The 19,635-nt window shown below is 36.9% G+C and overlaps 6 protein-coding genes across 8 annotated transcripts in view; 4 read left to right on the top strand and 2 right to left on the bottom strand.

Moving 5' to 3' along the window:
- The window catches only part of LOC111482454 (probable carboxylesterase 11), a 4,169-nt gene extending 3,293 nt beyond the window's left edge, over positions 1 to 876 (top strand). The window contains exon 2 of the mRNA XM_023128238.1: positions 74 to 876. Within this exon, the coding sequence (XP_022984006.1) occupies positions 74 to 614 (541 nt within the window). The 3' untranslated portion in view covers positions 615 to 876. The remainder of the gene's footprint in view (positions 1 to 73) is intronic.
- Positions 877 to 906: 30 nt separating this feature from the next.
- On the bottom strand, positions 907 to 3,233 carry LOC111482456 (E3 ubiquitin-protein ligase TRIM39-like). The gene is made up of 6 exons (XM_023128239.1): positions 2,892 to 3,233; positions 2,677 to 2,756; positions 2,392 to 2,537; positions 2,260 to 2,309; positions 1,668 to 1,742; positions 907 to 1,568 (listed from the first exon to the last, which is right to left on the bottom strand). The coding sequence occupies exons 1-6, from the start codon at positions 3,143 to 3,145 to the stop codon at positions 1,001 to 1,003; spliced, it is 1,173 nt and encodes a 390-aa protein (XP_022984007.1). The 5' UTR covers positions 3,146 to 3,233; the 3' UTR covers positions 907 to 1,000.
- An 849-nt stretch (positions 3,234 to 4,082) lies between these two features.
- Positions 4,083 to 7,113, top strand: LOC111482458 (transcription factor MYB20-like). 2 transcript variants are annotated; one of them, XM_023128241.1, is made up of 4 exons: positions 4,083 to 4,369; positions 5,524 to 5,658; positions 6,199 to 6,328; positions 6,422 to 7,113. In XM_023128241.1, the coding sequence occupies exons 1-4, from the start codon at positions 4,096 to 4,098 to the stop codon at positions 6,945 to 6,947; spliced, it is 1,065 nt and encodes a 354-aa protein (XP_022984009.1). In that variant the 5' UTR covers positions 4,083 to 4,095; the 3' UTR covers positions 6,948 to 7,113. The 2 variants fall into 2 exon arrangements, with proteins under 2 accessions (XP_022984009.1, XP_022984011.1); XM_023128243.1 differs by having other exon boundaries at positions 5,419 to 5,658.
- Positions 7,114 to 8,995: 1,882 nt separating this feature from the next.
- Positions 8,996 to 13,338, top strand: LOC111482460. 2 transcript variants are annotated; one of them, XM_023128246.1, is made up of 4 exons: positions 8,996 to 9,178; positions 11,592 to 11,699; positions 12,673 to 12,732; positions 12,826 to 13,338. In XM_023128246.1, the coding sequence occupies exons 1-4, from the start codon at positions 9,089 to 9,091 to the stop codon at positions 12,835 to 12,837; spliced, it is 270 nt and encodes an 89-aa protein (XP_022984014.1). In that variant the 5' UTR covers positions 8,996 to 9,088; the 3' UTR covers positions 12,838 to 13,338. The 2 variants fall into 2 exon arrangements, with proteins under 2 accessions (XP_022984014.1, XP_022984013.1); XM_023128245.1 differs by having other exon boundaries at positions 12,673 to 12,737.
- Positions 13,339 to 13,763: 425 nt separating this feature from the next.
- LOC111482459 lies at positions 13,764 to 16,743 on the bottom strand. The gene is made up of 9 exons (XM_023128244.1): positions 16,544 to 16,743; positions 16,095 to 16,120; positions 15,844 to 15,928; positions 15,514 to 15,723; positions 14,982 to 15,104; positions 14,848 to 14,905; positions 14,681 to 14,754; positions 14,142 to 14,230; positions 13,764 to 14,062 (listed from the first exon to the last, which is right to left on the bottom strand). Exons 1-9 carry the CDS (start codon positions 16,646 to 16,648, stop codon positions 13,993 to 13,995), a joined length of 840 nt encoding a protein of 279 aa, XP_022984012.1. The 5' UTR covers positions 16,649 to 16,743; the 3' UTR covers positions 13,764 to 13,992.
- A 1,295-nt stretch (positions 16,744 to 18,038) lies between these two features.
- Positions 18,039 to 18,964, top strand: LOC111482461. Its single transcript, XM_023128247.1, has one exon. It carries the CDS (start codon positions 18,195 to 18,197, stop codon positions 18,585 to 18,587), a length of 393 nt encoding a protein of 130 aa, XP_022984015.1. The 5' UTR covers positions 18,039 to 18,194; the 3' UTR covers positions 18,588 to 18,964.
- The last annotated feature ends 671 nt before the right edge of the window (positions 18,965 to 19,635 follow it).

Here is a 19,635-nt window from a genome sequence, read left to right as displayed (position 1 = left end):
TTTTTTTTTTTTTTTTTTTTTTTTTTTTTTTTTTTTTTTTTTTTTTTTTTTTTTTTTTTTTTTTTTTGAGCAGATGCGTTCTTCTTGGGGTTAGCTGTGGAGCAAATGTTGCTGATTACGTGGCTCGAAAGGCTGTCGAGGCTGGTAAGCTCTTGGACCCCGTCAAGGTGGTCGCGCAGGTTCTCTTGTACCCATTCTTCGTAGGAAGTGTTCCCACTCATTCGGAGTTGAAGTTAGCGAATTCGTATTTTTACGACAAAGCTATGTGCCTTCTTGCTTGGAAACTATTCCTACCCGAGGAAGAGTTTAATCTCGATCATCCAGCTGCAAACCCCCTTGTTTCTGGTAGAGAAGGGCCACCTCTAAAGCTCATGCCACCAACACTGACAGTGGTGGCTGAACTCGACTGGATGAGAGACCGAGCCATAGCTTACTCTGAAGAACTTCGAAAGGTAAATGTCGATGCACCTGTTCTTGACTACAAGGATGCAGTGCACGAATTCGCTACCCTTGACATTCTTCTCAAGACACCTCAAGCCCAAGCTTGCGCCGAGGATATAGCCATTTGGGTCCAAAAATATATTTCACTACGAGGCCATGAGTTCTCTTATTGATGCGCATATTGAAGAAGCCAAGACACGTCAAGGTTGTCACGGTTGGAGATCATGTAATGTATGTAGAATGAGGGAATGTAACATTTTTTCGTTATCAAATTTTGTTCCTCCTTCCATTTTGATCTTTTGTAAGATAGGAACTTGCCTGAGATTAGGAGGAATACAATTATCATTGGTCTTGTAATGTATGCTCGAAAGCGTCGAACAACGAGATTGTACCTGTCGTTCTTTCCATTTTTTTACACCATGAATTTGTGTACAATTTTTTCCCAGTTATGGTCTCAATCTCGAGTTCAAATAAGCAGATTCAAAGACTTTATTACAACCCAATGTTGTAGGACGGGACACTAACAGTTGTATCATGAGATTAGTCGATGAGTACAAGGTTACAAATTCCGGTGGCGACTAGCAGCCGCCCTAGAAGCCATTGCTCTAAGATTAGCTCTAGCCAAGGACAGCGAGCTTCTTCTGGTTTGCACTGGAGTGTCTCTAAGAGCCTCCATAAACTCTTCCCTCTGTAGCCTCAATGCCAAAGCAGCATCCTGATCTTGGTCTGGCGTACCTCTCCTACTACTTTCATCGGCATCTCGAGTTGCCATCCTCAGTGATCGAATGCTTCGACGGTGCATTCTGGATGGGACTCTGCTTTCAGCATTTGAAGACGCAGCTTGCTGCATCACTCTGTTGTCCCATTCATCATCCTCATCGTCTCGAACTGTTATTTCCCCTCTTCTTCTTGAACTACTACCACGCCTACTCAACGTATCGGTTGCTTGTCTATTAGTATTATGGTTCTGCAGACTACTATAAAAGGCCTTTTCTGGGTCTTGAACCTTCTTCTCATGGCTACTACACTCTTTTGCTACTACTACCTTCCTTGCTTCAACCTCCTGGGGAAAGAGAAGTTGTATTGTGTTCCAAAGAACTGTATTAACGGTGCAGGATCTCCCATTGCTGCGTAGTAAGATCAATAAAGAAATCCAAGAAGAAATATATAAGCCCTAATGTCTGAAAATGGAATTGATCTAACTGATTTGAGTGGCAAATTCAAACCTTATTAGCTGCCTGCATTTAGGGCACCTTTTTCCGCATCTGTCAGCCGCAGATCTTAGACATTTCTTGCAGAAACTACAATTTACAATATGAACGCATGAAAGCTTAGTCATAATCAACAAAATTAATCTATTATCATCCTGATACGCTTGTTTGAATTTGTAGTTTGCAGAGTTTTACCTTTAAAAATGAGTTTAATTACATATTTAGTCTCCAAATTTTCGTGTTTGTAGGTAAGGACCATGAACAAATTTTGTGTCTATCCAGAATTAAAACAGAGCATCAAATTCAAAGATTTCAAATAAGAATGAAAGTGTAAGAACAATTCACAATATGAATGCATGAAAACTTAGTGATACACGATAACTCGAAGCCACAAAATTAACCTATATCATCCTTGAACTATTACGCTTATTTGCATTCGTAGTTGGTAGAGTTTTACCTTTTAAAAATGAGTTTAATTACAAGTTTAATCTCCAAATTTTCGTGTTTGTAGGTAAGGATATTGAACAAATTTTGTGTCAATCAAGAATTAAAACAGACCATCAAATTCAAAGGTTCCAAATAAGAAATCAGTCAGTTATGGGCTTACCTGTGTCCACAAGGTGTGGTACTAGGTTCAAAGCAAATTTCCAAGCAAATCTGTGAAAAGAATTAACAAAAAAAATGAAACAATTAGGAATGAAATAAGCATCAAACATCAAAGGTTAGAGAATATCCTTACAGCACAAGAGAGCTCTTCTCTGAGCTTATCAATGAATGGGAGAGTTGAACATGATAAAGAAGAAGCACCAGCTTTTTGTTCAATCAACGAATCACTTTTCTTTGGTTCAGCCTCTGCAGTTTCTGGATCTTGTTTTGTAGCATCATCTGTTCATGGGAACAAGAATTATTTTCTATGTCGAATATGAAAACGGACACAATTTTGAAAATTCAACCACCCTAAGTAAACAGCAACTCCATAACTTCAACTTATAAAAATTTGGTAACTCAAAATGGAAATCCATACCTTTCACAGTCGGTTCTTCTGCATCGAGGTCAAGAACAGCCACCGGAATCGAAATTTTGCTAGTCGAAATCCTTCGTTTCCTACGAAAAACAAGATAGGAACTCCAATTTCAATCGGAACAAGCAAAAAGAGAAACAAAAACCTACAATCCGCTGACATGTCTTCATTTCTCACATCGAAAAACAAGAGAAGAAACAAAATCAATATATATTTACCTTCTTGAACCCGACGTAGGACTCTTGCAATGCAGAACGGACCGTTTTTTCTGCTGGAACTCTCTCTCCGGCGTGTCGTCAACGACGAGGCTCGCGATTAGAAGCGCCTCTTCGTCCCAGCCAGCCATGGCTGCCGCCGATTTGAATCTAGGGCTAAAAAAACTATCCGCATCATTTCCACATTCGAGCGGTCTCGATTCAATCACTCGTTGTTCTGGTTCTGAAGCGCTTGCTGTCGATCCTTCTTGCACCATTTTCAGATCAGATTCGAATCTGTGAAGAAGATCATCAACAAGAGAATGAACAGTTTTTTTCGTCAAACTCTGCGGAAGAATCTGGAGAAATGGATTAGTTTAAAGTGATGAATTCTCCAACGGTCGGATTTTCCTTTCGTATTTGAATGCGATTCAGCTCAGTAATTCTTTTTTGCAACGGCTATATTTCCAGGCTGATTAATTATCAACTTTTAAATGATAATTATTACTAACTTAAAACACTATTTTAGAACATAAATTTTGAAATTCATTCCATTTGTAATTTTAATCATTATTTAATTTTTATGGTTGGATTTATAATTTTAAATTAATGATTATTTCCAACGAGAACACTAATCTCCCTAATTTGTAGTTTATTTTATAGCGGAAAATGTTTAACCGGGATATTAGTTTTATAATTCGTTTACAGTGGCACATGAACGGTGAGATTTCACCTCAGTTGAGAAAAACGAATCATTTCTTATAACGGTGTAGAAATCTCCCTCTGAAAGACGCGTTTTAAAACCGTGAGACTGACGACGATATGTAACGGGACAAGCGAATAATATGTACTAAAAGTGGGTTTGAGCCGTTACATGAACATTCTCGAATTCTTGATTAGGCAAACAATTCAACCGAGAAAGTGCAAGCATCACTGTTTTTATTTCATCCGTAGATAAAAAATGCAAGCATGTGTAGCAATATTTTAAATCAACAGTCTAATCCGATCGACGGTACTCATTCACGCACATTACTACACACTTACAATACAATGTTTTCTAAGTCTTCTCGAGAAGCGGTTTAGTTTAACCCGATAATATACTACCTCAAAATTTTCTCTCGTGGCATTGTTTATACCAACACGATTCAACTCGATGATATACTATATATAATCGGGAATCTCGAGTAATGCTATTAAAATAGAATTGTAATGGTAGAAATTTTTGTGGATGGTCAAGAAAAAAAAAAATGGTGTGGCGAAGGAATCTATGATGTTCTTCTCCAAAGAAATGGTGAATGTAATTACCTTCCCCTCTGCCGGTATGATCATAAAGAGAGAGAGAGAAAATGGAGATGGGCGGAGTTGCCTTACATTTTCAGAAACCATTATGGATGTTGAAGAATGTGCGAAGAAATTGGATTGCCGAATGGGGTTTCCCTCTGGGAATGATATCATTTTGAGTGACCCTTCTTGTCTGCTCTGCTGCGCTTACTCCTCCATTGGTGATTCCTTCTCTGTTCTCCTTTTGTTTTTCTATCTCTCTCTTCTATGCAATTTTAGCTTCATTATTATGTATTATCCTGCTTGAATTGAAAGACCCTTTGCGAATTCGTGTGTTCTTAGTCTTATATCAATTTTCCTTGTGGAAAGATGAACTGCGCTGTAAAATTCTTGCTTGGAACTCTGAGGATCTTTTGCTTATGAACTGAATGATAAAAAACCAGAGTGAATTATGTTGTTGTTTTTGCTCAAATTCCTTCTTGGAATGATGAATTTTTCAAGCTTGGAAACCCGATGAACTTTGCTCATAAAGTGTATGATAAAATGCCCAAGTGAATTCTGGTGTTGCCTTTGCTCAAAATTGCACCAGTAATCAAATTTCCGCTTCCTGGATATTTCATGCTTGTGAATCTGAGAAACATTTTCTTATCTTTTGAATGATCAAAGAAAACCCTGATGAATTTGAGTTTTTTTCATTACATTGCTCAAAGTTGCATCAGCAATCAAATTGGAATGATGAATTTTCCTGAAAATTCAAGCTTAGAAATCTAAGAAACTGCATAAGTTCAAAAACCCAAGTGAATTCAGGTGTTTTTTTCCCTCAAAATCATGAGTAATCAAATTTTCTCTTGGAAATCTAAGAAACTATTGAATACAATGGATAGATCACATACCCAGAAGTCAAGTTTCCAGCGTTTTGGGCTCAAATGGCATCAAAATATAATCTCAATGACTCTTATGAACATTGAATTTTCCAGGAAAGATAATAGTTAAAAATAGAATTAAAGGCACTTAGGAGTTGTCTTCCAAAAACAAAAGTGGCCAGCCTTGAAGAAGAGAAAGGAATCTTTGTGGCATATCTGTTTTGGATTTGGTTCTTTAAACTAATATTAGAATAAGAGAGGTGTTTTGGGGTTTGGCTATTCAATAATCACACTGCTCCATGCCTTTCTTTTCTTTGGACTTGAATGCTTTTTCCCATTTCAATCATTTATCACCCTTTTACACAACATCCTTCCTTTTTTCTTTTGTTTTTTTTTATATGTTTCAGTGAACTGGCATCATCTTTGTCAAAGTTCCTTAGCTCCTTTTTAAGCATCAGTTCCATGGCATTAAACTCATGCAAACTATTTCATTCACTTCCATCAATATCGAGATATGGGACGACAACCATGCTGCGACAAGGTTGGACTGAAACGAGGCCCCTGGACTGTCGAGGAAGATCATAAGCTCATGAACTTCATCCTCAACAATGGAATTCATTGCTGGAGATTGGTGCCTAAACTTGCAGGTATTTTCTTCCTTCTCGTTGCTAACCAGGTCTACGTAACATTGTTTCTAAATTTTGAGTTTGTTTGTTTGCTCGTTTCGTCAAACGGGATCTGAATGCTGTTTTTAAGAAGTGTAGTTGAGTGACTTTCAAATGTCGAGTTGATTGTGACAGTTCAAGATCACAGTTTTTTAAGAAACAATGTCTTATATCTATTATTCTACGAAAATAGACCTCTAGTGAAACTAGGTGTGAAAAAAAGTAGTTAACTAAACAACATGTTGTTAGAAAGCTTCCCTTAGAGTTTGTTTTTAAGAGTTACTTTCTTACTTTTGTCTTCAAAATGACTTGAAATCATCATCCATATATACCATTCATAGGCTCATGCTCTAAGAAAGGAAGAACAGCTTCAAAAGGTTCTAAAAAGAAAGTCATCAGTGAAAACATATTAAAAGAAACAACGTTTAGAAAACGACCACATGGGTATGTTTTATCGAATTCTAAACAGTTCCCGAACAAACCCAAGATTTTTTACGGGCCATTTTCTGTTCTATGGAGAAGGTTTACTAAGATGTGGAAAGAGTTGCAGACTAAGATGGATCAATTACTTGAGACCCGATCTTAAGAGAGGTGCTTTCACAGAAATCGAAGAGAATCAAATCATTCATCTTCATTCTCTTCTTGGTAACAGGTAATGAAATGAAACGGACTTCATTTCCTTTTGCTTCCTTTTTATTTCAAATCTACAAGCCAAGTTCACATGGTTTTATGCTAACTCTTACAGGTGGTCGAAAATCGCAGCTCATTTTCCAGGTCGAACCGATAATGAAATCAAGAACCATTGGAACACTCGAATCAAGAAGAGATTGAAGCAACTTGGTTTGGATCCATCCACACACAAAAGACTTGGTGACAAAACAGATAGACTGAAAGAAAAGCTGTTTATTGCATCAAATCCATTAAGAGAACAAGAGGCAATGTCAAATTTAGATTTTGAGACAAAGGAAATAAACCAAGTGGCAGCTCATACGATATCAGGTGGTTCTAGTAATCTGGTGTGCAAAGGCATTGGATATGAAATGTGGACAGGCCAATTAGAAACCAACAGCCACGCGTCGTTTTCCTTGGAGCATTGTTCCTCAATGAATGAATCTCTATCGATTATGAAACAGAACTCTGTACAGTTTGACAGTTTGGATTCACTTCCTTCATGGGATGATGGCATTCCGAAGTTCAATCAGCTTGAAGAGGACGATATTTACTCGCTCGGGAACAGCGGTGGCTACTTTGTCGATACGTTCTCTCACTAAACTCTCTTCCTCTAAAGCCTACATTTGTTCCACATTGTGAACTTGGGTCATATTTCATCAGTTCTTTGAATGGCTGTAATTACCTTTTTCTCTCATTGTCATGCTCAATAATCACACATGCTTGTCTAAATAGGAGCATATAAAGCTTGATATTAATGTGGGGAAATGTTCATTTTCTTGAGTGAATTTTTAACCTTCTTATAAAAACAATGGCGATGGATATGATGCCCTTACGAGAGGCATCTCGAGAGTTTTTGGTGTCCTGAAATATGAGTTTTCGAGGTTTATGTTGAGGGCAATTTATATTTTCGAGTATATGCAATTTCAGGTATCGTAAGATTTTAAGCCCCTAAACACATGTTGAGAGTGTTTTTGGTCGAAGTATTTCAGTTTGTTAAGTAAGTCGAGGGAATAGCGTTCGGGAACAAATCATTTTAAAATTTTATGTTTATATTATTCTTAAACAAAATGATTTTGAGTAGGGAAGGGCTAAAAGTATTCAAAACATAGATAACTAGGGTTGTTCTTGTTGGGAATACAAATAACTGGACATGTAGGTACCCAAATCAATTTGAATAAGGATTTATATGAGATATTTTTATATTAAAATTACATATATTTATTTAGTTCTTAATTTTTTAAAAAAATAATTATATGCTTTCTAAACTCGAATTTTGTTTATATTTAATCCTAATCAATAATCATTTTTCGATGGAATCTTTCACATAAAATTATATTTGATTGAATAATGAAATGTTGACGTGACACTCCATTAGATTTGATTAATATACACGAACTGGGTTCGTTGGATTGATGACCCAAATGATCTAAATTGGGTTCACAACCCAACGCTCTATTTTCGAGATGAATCGGGTTGGATCGCTGTTGTGTGTTTTTTTTAATTATTTTTAAAAAATATACTTATCCACAGTACATGGACAACTCAAATATCTAACATCATTTCACTAACATATGATACCAACTTAAAATACTTTTAATCTACAAAACAATCTTAAAAGTATTGACGGGTCGGGTGTGAATCCTATTTTCAAGTTGGTTGTTTGGGAAGGTGAAACCTCCATCGAACAGACGCGTTTTAAAACTATGAAGCTGACAATGAACAATATTTGTTAGGTGTGAGTTTGAACTATTACAAATGATATCTAAATGTTGCATTTGGAAATTAGGACATCCTTTATTTTTAATTTCGATAGATACCTTTATCACGTCTACTCCAGCAACGCTCGACCCATTTAATTTCAAAATAAAAACTAAACTTATAATTATTTTTTTAAAAAAAAATTAATAATAAAGGACAATATATTCTCACAAACAAAACTCCCATGATTTCATTCATGATGGTTCATGAAAAGTGAGGGGGCAAAAAGCAAAATGATGGAATAGTTGGGGCAAAAAGCAAAATGATAGAATTGTTGGGGCAAAAAGCAAAATGATGGAATAGTTTTGTCTGCTAAGAATATCACCTTTGCTTCTTCTAATCATTCCACGTCAGCTTTAATAATTATTGAACCTTTTTCTCTTTACATTCACAAATATTATTTTAATTGCTAAATAGTCCCTACAATATTAAAGCAAAAGTTCAAATGGGGTGTACTCCATCATTCATCTTGCAATTTAATATAAATATAGGGACCGTTTTTTTAATCAGACCGAGCTCACTACTAACAGATATTATCAATTTTAGGTTTTCCTTTTCGATCTTACCTTCAAAATTTTAAAACGCGTCTACTAATAAGAAGTTTCCACGCATAATATTTATTTATTTTCTATATATTTTAAAAAAACTATATAATATTTTTGGTGGAGAATAATAATTTTTTTTTTCATTTTTAAAATATATTTTTTATTTCTATAAAAAAAAAACATTTTTGACCATTCACAACTACCTACAAATGTAACCCTCATGGTGATATAATTTTTAATAAATAATTTTTTAATCATTTAAAAAAATTAGTTTTAGTATTAATAGTTAGAAATAATTTGAAAATTTTCAAAATATTCATATAATTATTACGGAATAATGTTGAGAAAAGTTAAGAGGCCGTGGTTCGAACCCAATGCACAGCAGTTAGGCGCGAAACTCGAACCAAAATCAGTCGGCCAAACGAATCAGAGAGACGATGTTAGCTTTGCATAGGGCTTTCCGGACGATCCATACCACCGTTGATTCTCCGCAAATTACCAGTTTCGCTCTTCGCGCCCCCAAATATGTAAGCCTTTTCCCCGCTAATCTTCGTTTGATTTTCTACCTGATTTCGATTCTGGTTCAGTGTGCTCGTTATATCGGTCCATTCTCGGGTTTTGATTTCTGGTTTTTTGTTTGTGATTTTAAAATGGTGATTTGAATCAGAACTGTCCGTTATATTTCTTTTTTCATGATCATAAAATGGTGATTTGAATCAGAATTGCTCCTTAATTATCTGGAAAGGTCCATCATGTTATGGAAATGGAAATGATAGCTGGTTCTTCTTAGCAAGTCATTCATTATCCTAATAAGTTAATATACCAGAAAATTGTTTCCCTATATATTTCAATGGTAAAATGAAATTATAAAATGATGGAATCAAATCCAATAGATTACAAAAAACTATTCTTATGTGCAATAAATTGGTTAATCGGTAAAGATACGTGTACTTGATGTCCCGCCCAAGAAAGAGACCCGCTCAATGAACATGTCTCAGAGAATATCCCAAATTTCGTTAGATAAGGCAGTCTGCCAACCAAAAGCCGATAGGATGTGTTTCCAAAAAAATCTAGCCTGTTTACACCAAATGAAAAGGTGACTACGTGTTTGCTCATCATATTTGTAAAAAATGCAGCAACTAGGAGAGATATTAATCCATGGAGATCTTCTTTGCAGCTTGTCGTGAGTATTAAGGCATGAGTGGTTGAGGATAGAAACTTGGAGAGGGATTCTGATGAGAAAGCCCCATCTTTTCCAAATTCCAGGACCAAAAATCATTAGTATCATCGAGAACAACGACGACAAGAGCATCAGATAGGCTGGTCCATTCCTCTATTTCCCTACCTGCAGGTTCCTCCTTGGCCAAAAATGTCAAGAAGGCAATGAATTATTCCATAAATTAGCCACTGAGGCTTCTTTTTTCTGTATGATAGCAAACATAGAGATGAACTTGTCTTTTAGGGCCCTATTTTCCAACCAAATATCAGACCAAATCGGTGTGCCATCTCCTTTCCCTACCTTGCAGATGATGTGGTCTCCTGTTGCTCAAAATGGTGGGTGCCATATTTCAAGGCAATTATCTTTCTCCTAAGCGCATATTTTTCCTTATGAAATTCCAAATCCACTTAACCAACAAAGAAGTATTTTTCTGTTCTAGATCTGCAATCCTCCTTCCTCCTTCTCGGGGAGCTTGATTGTTTCTCAATCAAGATTATGTGTACCTTTCTTCTCCTTGTCGCCCTTCCACACTAGAAGTTTCGAAATAGTCTCTCGATGGATGCCGAGATCTTTGTGAGGATGGGAAAGGGGATAAATGATAGATGGGTAAGTTGGCCTAACTTGCTTGAATAAGATTTATGTGACCACTTCAGAAATGTGTGACCTCAAGAATTAGTCTGGGTCAATGGGGACCAAATGGGATTTTCAGAGCGTGTAGAGGTGTGGGAAAAGATTGATGCATGTGGCAGAGAGGGAGGGATGAAGCAGGGGAATGTTTGCTAGGAATGGATGATGTACATGTCGCTTGGTAAGAGTGTTCGGTGGTGGTACGATAGGCTTTAATGGTTGGATAGCTCGATGGTGCGGTTTTTGGTGGAGTTGGTGCATGCGGGGCAATGGCTAGTTGGGTTTGGGAAGTGGTAAAGGTAAGACCACTTCTTTGGGGGTGCATGGGTTAATCTCTAGTGAAAACTGTGGTATTTAGCTGATGAAAGGGTTTGCTTCAAAAAGTGGGTTGATTTATACTATCAAAGGGAGGGGGCAGAAGAAGACAATGGGAGGTGGAGACTTGCTAGGATGAAACTATATATGTATACTCCAAGCCCACCGCTAGCACATATTGTCCGCTTTGGTCAGCCTCACGGTTTTAAAATGTGTCTGCTAGGGGCAGGTTTCCACGCCCTTATAAGAAATGTTTCGTTTCTCTCTCCAACCAATGTGGGATCTCACAATCCACCCCCTTGGGGGCCCAGCGTTCACGCTGGCATACCGCCCTGTGTCTGGCCCTGATACCATTGGTAACAGTCCAAGCCCACCGCTAGTAGATATTGTCCACTTTGGCCCGTTATATATCGCCGTCAACCTCATGATTTTAAAACATGTCTACTAGGAAGAGGTTTCCATACCCTTATAAGAAATGTTTCGTTCCCCTCTCCAATCAATGTGGGGTCCCACAATATACGTTCTCTTATCGACTTTCAAATCTTGAAAAAGATTGTCTATTATACAATTTGTTAAAAATGGATAGTTTTTTATTTTTTTTTAGCTTACTTTTCACTTTACACTCTTTCATCACAATTAGGTTTGGAGCATAACTTACATTAGAAGTTCCTTGTGCTGAATGTTTTGATGTGCTATTAGCCTTCATTTTGTGAATATGTTTTTTTCTTTTTCACGTACACTGTTTAGTATGATGCAGTTGTTAAATGTTTCACTTTCAGGTAGAGGTTAAATTTGCAGATGGAAGTGTGTTCAACTTGTCAGCTGAATTCTTGAGAGTATATAGCCCAGCTGCTGATGCTAAGGTTCGGTCAATTGGGGGTGAAAAGGTACTGTAAAACAACTTTAGTTTCATTTATCTTTCTATCTAAAGCTCTAGCTAATTCATCATGGGCAATGGTCAAATAGCCAAATTGGATGGTTGGATGATTTTTAAGGCTAGTACTTCTAAATAAAACATTTCCTTTTGATATTTGATATTTGTGACTTGCACTGTAACAACTCAAGCCTACTGCTAGTAGATATTGTCCGTTTTGGCCTATTACGTATCGACGTCAGCCTCACGGTTTTAAAATGCGTCTACTAGGGAGAAGTTTCCACCCTCTTATAAGAAATGTTTCGTTCCTCTCTCTAACCAATATGGGATCTCACAATCCACCCCCCTCGAGGACCCAACGTTCTCGTTGGCGCACTGCCCCATGTCTGGCTCTGATACCATTTGTAACAGTCCAAGCCTACCACTAGTAGGTATTGTCCACTTTGACTCGTTACATATTGCCGTCAGTCTCATAGTTTTAAAATGCGTCTACTAAAGAGAAGCTTCTACACCCTTATAAGGAATGTTTCGTTCCCTTTTCCAACCAACGTGGGATCTCACATGCATTTTGACTATTAGAAGACAGCTAACTAGATAGATGACTTCTATGGTTTGGACTATTTCTCTTTGAGCCCCAGCCCATGAAACACTTCTTTTATAAATACTTTAGAAAAGAATAAAAAAACAATTAACTTTTCAAACACTCAAACTTGATTAGGTTAGGACTAAGTGTAAATAATTTCACTGACTTTAAGATATTCAGACCCGATCCGATCGGTTTATAGAGATATCATTAGCCATATTCTAGAGTTTGGAGTATAAAATAACGGGTGCACGAGGGTTGGCCAAACTGCTCATTTAGCACGATTTTCTGTTTAGCCACGTTCTCATGATCCGATCCTTCTACTGATTTATCAACATCATCTAGAGCTTTAACTGATTTTGTTTTATCAGATTCAATTACTAAATGCACGTTTCAAACTTAGGTAATTTCTGGACGACGTCACGTCGGTATCATGTCTGCAGAACCAGTTGGGAACTATGGGGTAAGGTACTTTGAAATTACAAGCTACTATTAATTTTAGCAATCTTTTGGTATTGACGTTGAAGAATCCAAACATATTGCTTGAATTTGGTAGGATCCTTTTTGATGACTTACATAGAACTGGGATTTATTCGTGGGATTATTTCTATCATCTGGGGAGCAACAAGTTTACATTCTTGAGAAATTATGTTAAAACACTAAAGAAGCATGGACTGAGCCGAGATCCACCGAAGAGAAAGTGATGGACAAATCAACTGTCGTGAGCAGGTTGGAGAAAGATTCAATTGTTGAACTAGAAGCATCATCTGAGACCTCTTGGATTGTGAACCAAGAACCTGAGCATGGAAATACACATATTAGTGTAGCTCCTTGCAAGTTTATCTTTGAATTTAGTTTAATTACAGATTAGGACTTGTATTTCGATGGTTGGTTGGCTACTTAGTCCGTAAGTTTTGACAAATTTTGATTATGACCATTGATTTGTTAAGAAGATGCTTATCTTCTTGATAAAATAGAGAGGTATTTACACATGATGTAAGTTTAAGTAATGATCAATTGTGTAAAACCACAAGTTATCTTGTCTCTCAATATGTCAACATTCTTTATTTATTGAGTCAAGTAGTGTAATCGCTTAAGCCCATTGTTGATAGATATTGTCATTTTTAGGCTTTCGCTCAAGGTTTTAAAATGTGCAAGAATTTTTCAAACACATAATAGGGAGAAGTACCCTTATAGACCCTTACAAGGAATGTTTCGTAAGACGAGTTCATTCTCCAACTAATGTAGGGTTTCACAATCTATCCCTTGGAGGCCCAATGTCCTCGTTGGCACATTGTTCGGTGTCTGGCTCTGATACCATTTGTAACAACCCAAAGTCTACTTCTTGTAGATATTGTCCTCTTTGAAGCTTTCCTCAGGGTTTTAAAATGTTGTCTCTGAGGAGAGATTTTCACACCTTCATAAAGAATATTTCGTTCTTCTCACCAAAGAATATGGGACCTCGAGTAGGGAAAATAATGGACTAACCATGAGTGCTCAAGTTAACCTTCATGAAATGGTTATATTTCTCAAACAAATGTTATGATACAAAAAATCTCATTCCCCTATAGGAGTTGAATCTGTCCGTGTTAAGAGTTCTACAGGTACAGATGATGAAAGAAAACTGATTCAAAGAACAAGCTTTGCCCTCTCATTCTCTTCCTCTTACAAGTGAGTTGTAAATAAATTAACATATTGTAATTGAAAGGGCAAGAGCTTCTATCTATGAAGGTTTTTTCTTTCCTCCACTTTTTGAGAGGCGTTTCAGCACCTGTGGTCGAGTTCTCATTCCCCTGTAAGACGAACACGATCGTCAAATCAAAGTTGAAGCTTTTATGAACATACAAATGAAGGTGGGTGAAGGAAAGATACCTCTTATACAAGTAAATGAAGACATAGAAAAACAGCACAAAAATGACTGTCAAAACTGAAATAACAATGTAGAACACACTCGTCCTAACCTGCAAACAAACAGAAGAATGCATTTGACAAAATGAGAAGTACAAAAAAAGGAATACATACATGCATTACACGTTCATCCCCTCGAAATCTTATTCGAACAGAAATGATGTATTCATAAAATATCGTCTGAATTGTTTTCCTGTCGACTGTTTGAATATGGACGGACAGATGAACTTGATTTGAATAAATTGACGAATGTGATGTGAAACACAAACTTAAGATGATTTGATCAAACAATTCCTACTTCACATTATATGCATTATAGTTCATTGCCAACACAAAGGCATGTTGATATTATGATATAATATCTTGAGGGTCAACCAAAATCACAGAGAAAACAATGGCATATCTTGAAGATTGCTCGGCATCATGTACCATAAGAAATTGATTGAAAGGAGCTCAACATGTCTACATACATACACACACATATATACAATGGAACAACTTACTTGTCGACCTCTCGAGAAAGGTTTTGGCTTTCCGCTACATGTGTGTGCATCACAGAACTGACGTAAGAAGAATTCTACCATTTGAATTACACGAAAAGTGTTTCATTAGATAGATGATAGAAGTAGTGAAAGTTGTCAAATGAGTGAAGGAAGAATTCTGAAGCTACCGTGAAGATGGCTGGCCGAGGCACCGTCATCGATAGGAAAACAACTGTCAGCAAGACCCTGCGATGAATTAACAATTGTGTGGTGAATGATGAGGAAATGATGAAGAAATCTGCAAGAAATCTTCTGATGTCACCTCACACATGTGTTTATTTCTTGCAGCAGCAGCAGGATTGCATTTACTTTTCTGTGATATTGAATCTATCACACGGTCACAGTGCAATGCACCACAAAAATCTGCCAAGCACTTGCTTCGACTCTGGAATAAACGAGCAAGATAATTGAAGCGCCATATCAGCTAAAACTGAAGCAAACAACGCTTTTTCTAATTTCTAAGAGATATGCTCCTGAAGTACAAGACAGACAGGACCATGCAAACTATCTAATATCTAGAAAGAAGCCTAAATATATTTTTTTAAGTAAAACAAATGTGGAGGTGGGGATGTGAACCTTCAGTCTCACAGGAAGAAGCAAAACGCTGAGATATGTTCATGTTGGCAAGAAGCTTAGACATATAGTAACTTGAGCCTCATGTTATATCTACTTGTCCAAGATAATTGACTAGATGGCAATATAATCCACAGTGAACTAATGGAAGCCCACGATTTAATAGAAAAGTTCTACGATCATCGCTACTGTTGGAAGTTGAATCATGAATGGAAACTTACCACATTGAGTAAATCATAGTGTCTATTGGCAAAGTGCTGATCGAGATACTTTTCCTCGTAGAATTTCTTTTTACAATATCCACACTTCCAGTCATTAAAATCTAGATGGCTCTTGTGCTGTTCTTGATCTCTGAACATGTCATTATCGGGGTGAAGCCTACACTTGGTAGAAATCTTGTATCGCTTTTTATCCACAAATGGCATTAGATACTGCATCGAGATAAAAACGTTCGAATCTAGCTTAACAAAGTATCGTATCATTCATACCAAGCATGTCAACCAATCAACTATGAAATACAAAGAAACACCATTCGAGTGTTGAATGAATACCTCCTCAATTATTTTCCACGCAGCCCTACTCCTTTCTCTGGAGCAATGCACCTCATGAGCATTGTTCAAATCCTGCTTCGGAGTGCTGAACATCAATTCCAAAGCCCAACAAATTATCATCATCATAACGAAAGTGAGCCTAGCTTAATTAGCATGTGTTACCTTACTCGAGGTCAAAGATTTAAACCCTCTACCTCATTTGTTGTACTAAGAAAAGGAACATAGGTGATCATAAAGAAACAAAATATTACCTCTCGGTGGCTGAATCTTTAGAACCCTAGGGAAAAATAACAACAAAGAAGAAGGTCATACATAGAATGATGTTCATCCAGTGATTAATTGCAATTTACACAACAATTAAGAAAGACAATTCCAGTTGAACAGAACATAAGAGATCGAAAATATAACGAACGGTTCAGAAAACTTCAAATAGTTAGATTCCCAGATAAATTTATAGAAATCCATCAACAAATTTCCATTGGATTTCAATGCCGAAATATCGAAACATTCTACAGCAAATTATCAGGTTAAATCAAACGCTAGAGCATTTAAATGAATCACTAATGAACAGAATATTTCAATCATCGTTTTATACGAAATCAATCAACGACGTTACGCTACAAGACGAATTAATGGAGAACCATCTCACAAAATTTGAATCTAACAGAGACAGTTCCAATTCATAGACGAAAATACGTACCTGATTCAATGATTGAAGAGGAAGAGTAGAAGAAACTCCGGGCGGCCGCGAATAAAGAAGAAGGGAGAGGACGAGAAGTGCAACCCATAAGGATCGCCTTCCCATTGTCGATGAAATTGAACCTCCACAAGCGGAATTGAAAGCAAGAGGAAACTCTAGAAAAACTACGAAGACGGTGAGGGCCACCTCATAATTTGGGGAAAATATGAGCAAATTTTATATACTTTTTATTCTCTTTGGATTAAAATGTTAAAAAGTGTAAAAAATAAAATTTTAATTTATATTTTAGTCCCTAAGGTCACCACCTCTCATGTGCATGTAGCCAAAAGTTCTCAAACTCTACACGTTTTTCTTATATTTTGTTCCGATCGACAATAATCGCAACACCGCTGCTCGTGGATTTATTCATCACGGATATCGTCGACGTGACCTAACGCGCAACACAAGGTTCTGTGAAAAGGTTGTTGAGGGAAACGATGAATGCACGAGTTATTCCGAGAGATCAGCCCTATGCACCTAGGTGAAGCATAGAGATCCATTTTAGCTTGTTAATTTTTGTTTCGCGCTTTGCCTCCCGTGCACCCACTTTAGGTCAGGGCGATTACAATGATGTCGGTGTGTTTTTAGCTCTGGAACCCTTGACTCGTGTCCCTTCCATTTGGCCTTTCTAATAAAAGTCGTAGCTTGTTTGTTAAATGAGCCTCCACTTTGAAAATTATTGACAAGGGAATGGCCTCTTAATCATTCCACCACTTTTGGTTAATGCGGATGCGATCTATTGAGTGTAACCCCAAAGAACTAAGAAAAAGAAGGTGATCAGTGAGCTCAGTTGGAAGCCTAAGCCATGAAGGTAGGAACAAAGTGACTCACTTTTTTAAAGTTTAAGAGATATGAGACTTCACGAGCCACTTATTTCTTTGAAACCTAAGTCTAGTCGAGCCACTATTCTTGTTTTGATATCAATTATTATTTTTTTTTTCTAATCCCGGCCATTGTAGCACGTGTGTCACCCAGGGCATAAGGGGCATGATGACTTGACGTCATCCTCACCTTCTTTCGGCTTATCACCGACAGTATGCTCAGGGTTCCAACCTCACCTGTGTCTGCGTTCCCAAAGGCACCCCTCTCTTTCAAGAGGATTCGCACCATGTTAAGCCCTAGTAAGGTTCTTTGTTTTGCATCGAATTAAACCACATGCTCCACCACTTGTGCACGCCCGTCAATTTTTTTGAGTTTCATTCTTGCCAAACCTAATATATATTTATATAATAATTGAGTTTGAATTGAAATTAATAAATATTTAAATGTAAAATATTAATTAAAAGTGAATTTTATTCAATTTTAGTCTTATATATATATATATTTTTTTTCAAATTTAATTATTGTTGCGAGAGCTTTTAATTTTTTTAAAAAAATTAGTAACAATAATTTTCGAATAAAAAACATTTATGAATTTCCGATATCCAAATTATTAATTTATTTGGTTTAAAAAAAAAAAAAAACAATTTCGCTCATCCCCGTACTTCACATTTGCTTAGGGTTTTGGGACGCTGATTGTTCCTCCATTTTTCTGCTGAGTTCATTTCTGTTTTCCATCTTCATCTCCTAAGCATTCTAAAAGATTCAGTCTCAGAAGCTTCGTTCCGATTCAATGGCGTCGATGCTTCAAAAGCTTGTCAGAAAATCGTCACCAACTAGACTAATTGCTGCTTTGGGTACCCAGACCTCACAAAATCCCTTAAAACCCTACATTCTTCACCAGCCGCTTGATTTTGATAAGAAACCAGATCGGCATTGTGATTCTAATTTGAACTCTGTTTCTACTTCGGATCTATCTCACTTTCCCCTGTTTTACCCTAGTTTTCCATTTGGGTTTTGCTTGCCACAAATCTCCTCATCTGGGATGCTTCCGTTCGAGCCCGATTTTGTTGAACAAGATGATTCTAGGAAATTGTGGGCTGATAGCGTGAAGAAGAAGAGGAAACGGAAGATGAACAAGCATAAGTACAAGAAGCTTAGGAAGCGGCTCCGAAGACAGACTTAGTTGCTTTATTTGGTAAGACTATATATTTTTATAGTCTTGTAGAATGGGCTATAAGAATTTCATTTGATATTGTGCTCTAGAGGCAAATTCTTGGAGATTTTTGTTTCAAGCTCAAGATTTTTACAGAACAGATTTGCCTTTTATTTTCCGGAATAAGTTTGGAATTGTTCTGTTAACCAAACGATTCATATGAGTAAAATAGTGATGATACATTGTTGGTAGGGTTATATTGCAGATTTTGTTTTCTGTTTGCTTCTCTTCTAAAATTGGTACTGATGTAAGATGAAGGGTTGCTATCTAGCTTATTCCCCATTGAATCTCTGTAATGCCTAAATTTTCTGCTTATACCATTAAACACTGTGGTCTTGAATTATCAAGCTGCTCTTTTGCTGGTAATCAAATGGTGGTAATATATTCTTTTTCTGTACGTTATCATCTATTAATCTATGAGCCTACAGATGGCTTCTTCTTGTGCATGTTTATAAGTTTGCTCACTCAGAAAATTCAAAGAAATAGAATTCTTTTGAACTGGCTTTATACTCTTTGATTGGCGGTTTGGAGAGGGGTGGTGCTGGAATATTGATATATCCTTGAGAATTTTATTTTTATTTTGACAAGGACAGCGTTATTGAAACTTTAGGCCATGCAGATCTTCCACTGAAAACTGACATATCTTCTGATGTTGGACTTCTCTTTTTGGACTAGTACCTTTAGTCTCTCATCCTACTTCTACCTCAGCGCTAACCACCCTCCCCCGAACGAAAAAAAGAGGATTGCATTTGGAGCTTCGTATTTTAACTGTAGTTCCTTTTTCATTGGGATCTTGGAAGTGATTACATAGGCATAGCTCAGAACGCAATGAATACGAATGGATATACCCTAATTGGTTTGCACTGTCATGAGTTAGTATGTATGCAACGTGTAACAGTTTGTTCCATTTGTTCTTTGATAGGTAAATATGACTTTAGTTTATTCTTCTAGCAGCGCACTCTGATTGGCATTCATATTGAGTTGTCTTCAATTTAACTTGTCTAGAATCATATTTCTC

The sequence above is a fragment of the Cucurbita maxima genome, unplaced genomic scaffold, assembly GCF_002738345.1.
Source record: "Cucurbita maxima cultivar Rimu unplaced genomic scaffold, Cmax_1.0 Cma_Scf00007, whole genome shotgun sequence".
NCBI lineage: Eukaryota > Viridiplantae > Streptophyta > Magnoliopsida > Cucurbitales > Cucurbitaceae > Cucurbita > Cucurbita maxima.
The sequence above is the reverse complement of the archived record's forward strand: the minus strand, read 5'-3'. Positions and strand labels throughout refer to the sequence as shown.

Coding starts and splice junctions, on each gene's coding strand:
- LOC111482456 (XM_023128239.1), bottom strand. CDS start 3,145: ATGGTGCAAGAAGGATCGACAGCAAGCGCTTCAGAACCAGAACAACGA. Junction 2,538..2,676: donor AGAAGAACCGACTGTGAAAG/GTATGGATTTCC, acceptor TCCCATGAACAG/ATGATGCTACAAAACAAGAT. Junction 1,569..1,667: donor AAATGCAGGCAGCTAATAAG/GTTTGAATTTGC, acceptor CTTACTACGCAG/CAATGGGAGATCCTGCACCG.
- LOC111482458 (XM_023128241.1), top strand. CDS start 4,096: ATGGTCAAGAAAAAAAAAAATGGTGTGGCGAAGGAATCTATGATGTTC. Junction 4,370..5,523: donor CTGCGCTTACTCCTCCATTG/GTGATTCCTTCT, acceptor ATCAATATCGAG/ATATGGGACGACAACCATGC. Junction 6,329..6,421: donor CATTCTCTTCTTGGTAACAG/GTAATGAAATGA, acceptor TAACTCTTACAG/GTGGTCGAAAATCGCAGCTC.
- LOC111482460 (XM_023128245.1), top strand. CDS start 9,089: ATGTTAGCTTTGCATAGGGCTTTCCGGACGATCCATACCACCGTTGAT. Junction 11,700..12,672: donor GGTCAATTGGGGGTGAAAAG/GTACTGTAAAAC, acceptor TTTCAAACTTAG/GTAATTTCTGGACGACGTCA. Junction 12,738..12,825: donor GTTGGGAACTATGGGGTAAG/GTACTTTGAAAT, acceptor TGAATTTGGTAG/GATCCTTTTTGATGACTTAC.
- LOC111482459 (XM_023128244.1), bottom strand. CDS start 16,648: ATGGGAAGGCGATCCTTATGGGTTGCACTTCTCGTCCTCTCCCTTCTT. Junction 15,929..16,094: donor AAAGATTCAGCCACCGAGAG/GTAATATTTTGT, acceptor ATTGATGTTCAG/CACTCCGAAGCAGGATTTGA. Junction 14,063..14,141: donor TTCATTTACTTGTATAAGAG/GTATCTTTCCTT, acceptor TTCGTCTTACAG/GGGAATGAGAACTCGACCAC.
- LOC111482461 (XM_023128247.1), top strand. CDS start 18,195: ATGGCGTCGATGCTTCAAAAGCTTGTCAGAAAATCGTCACCAACTAGA.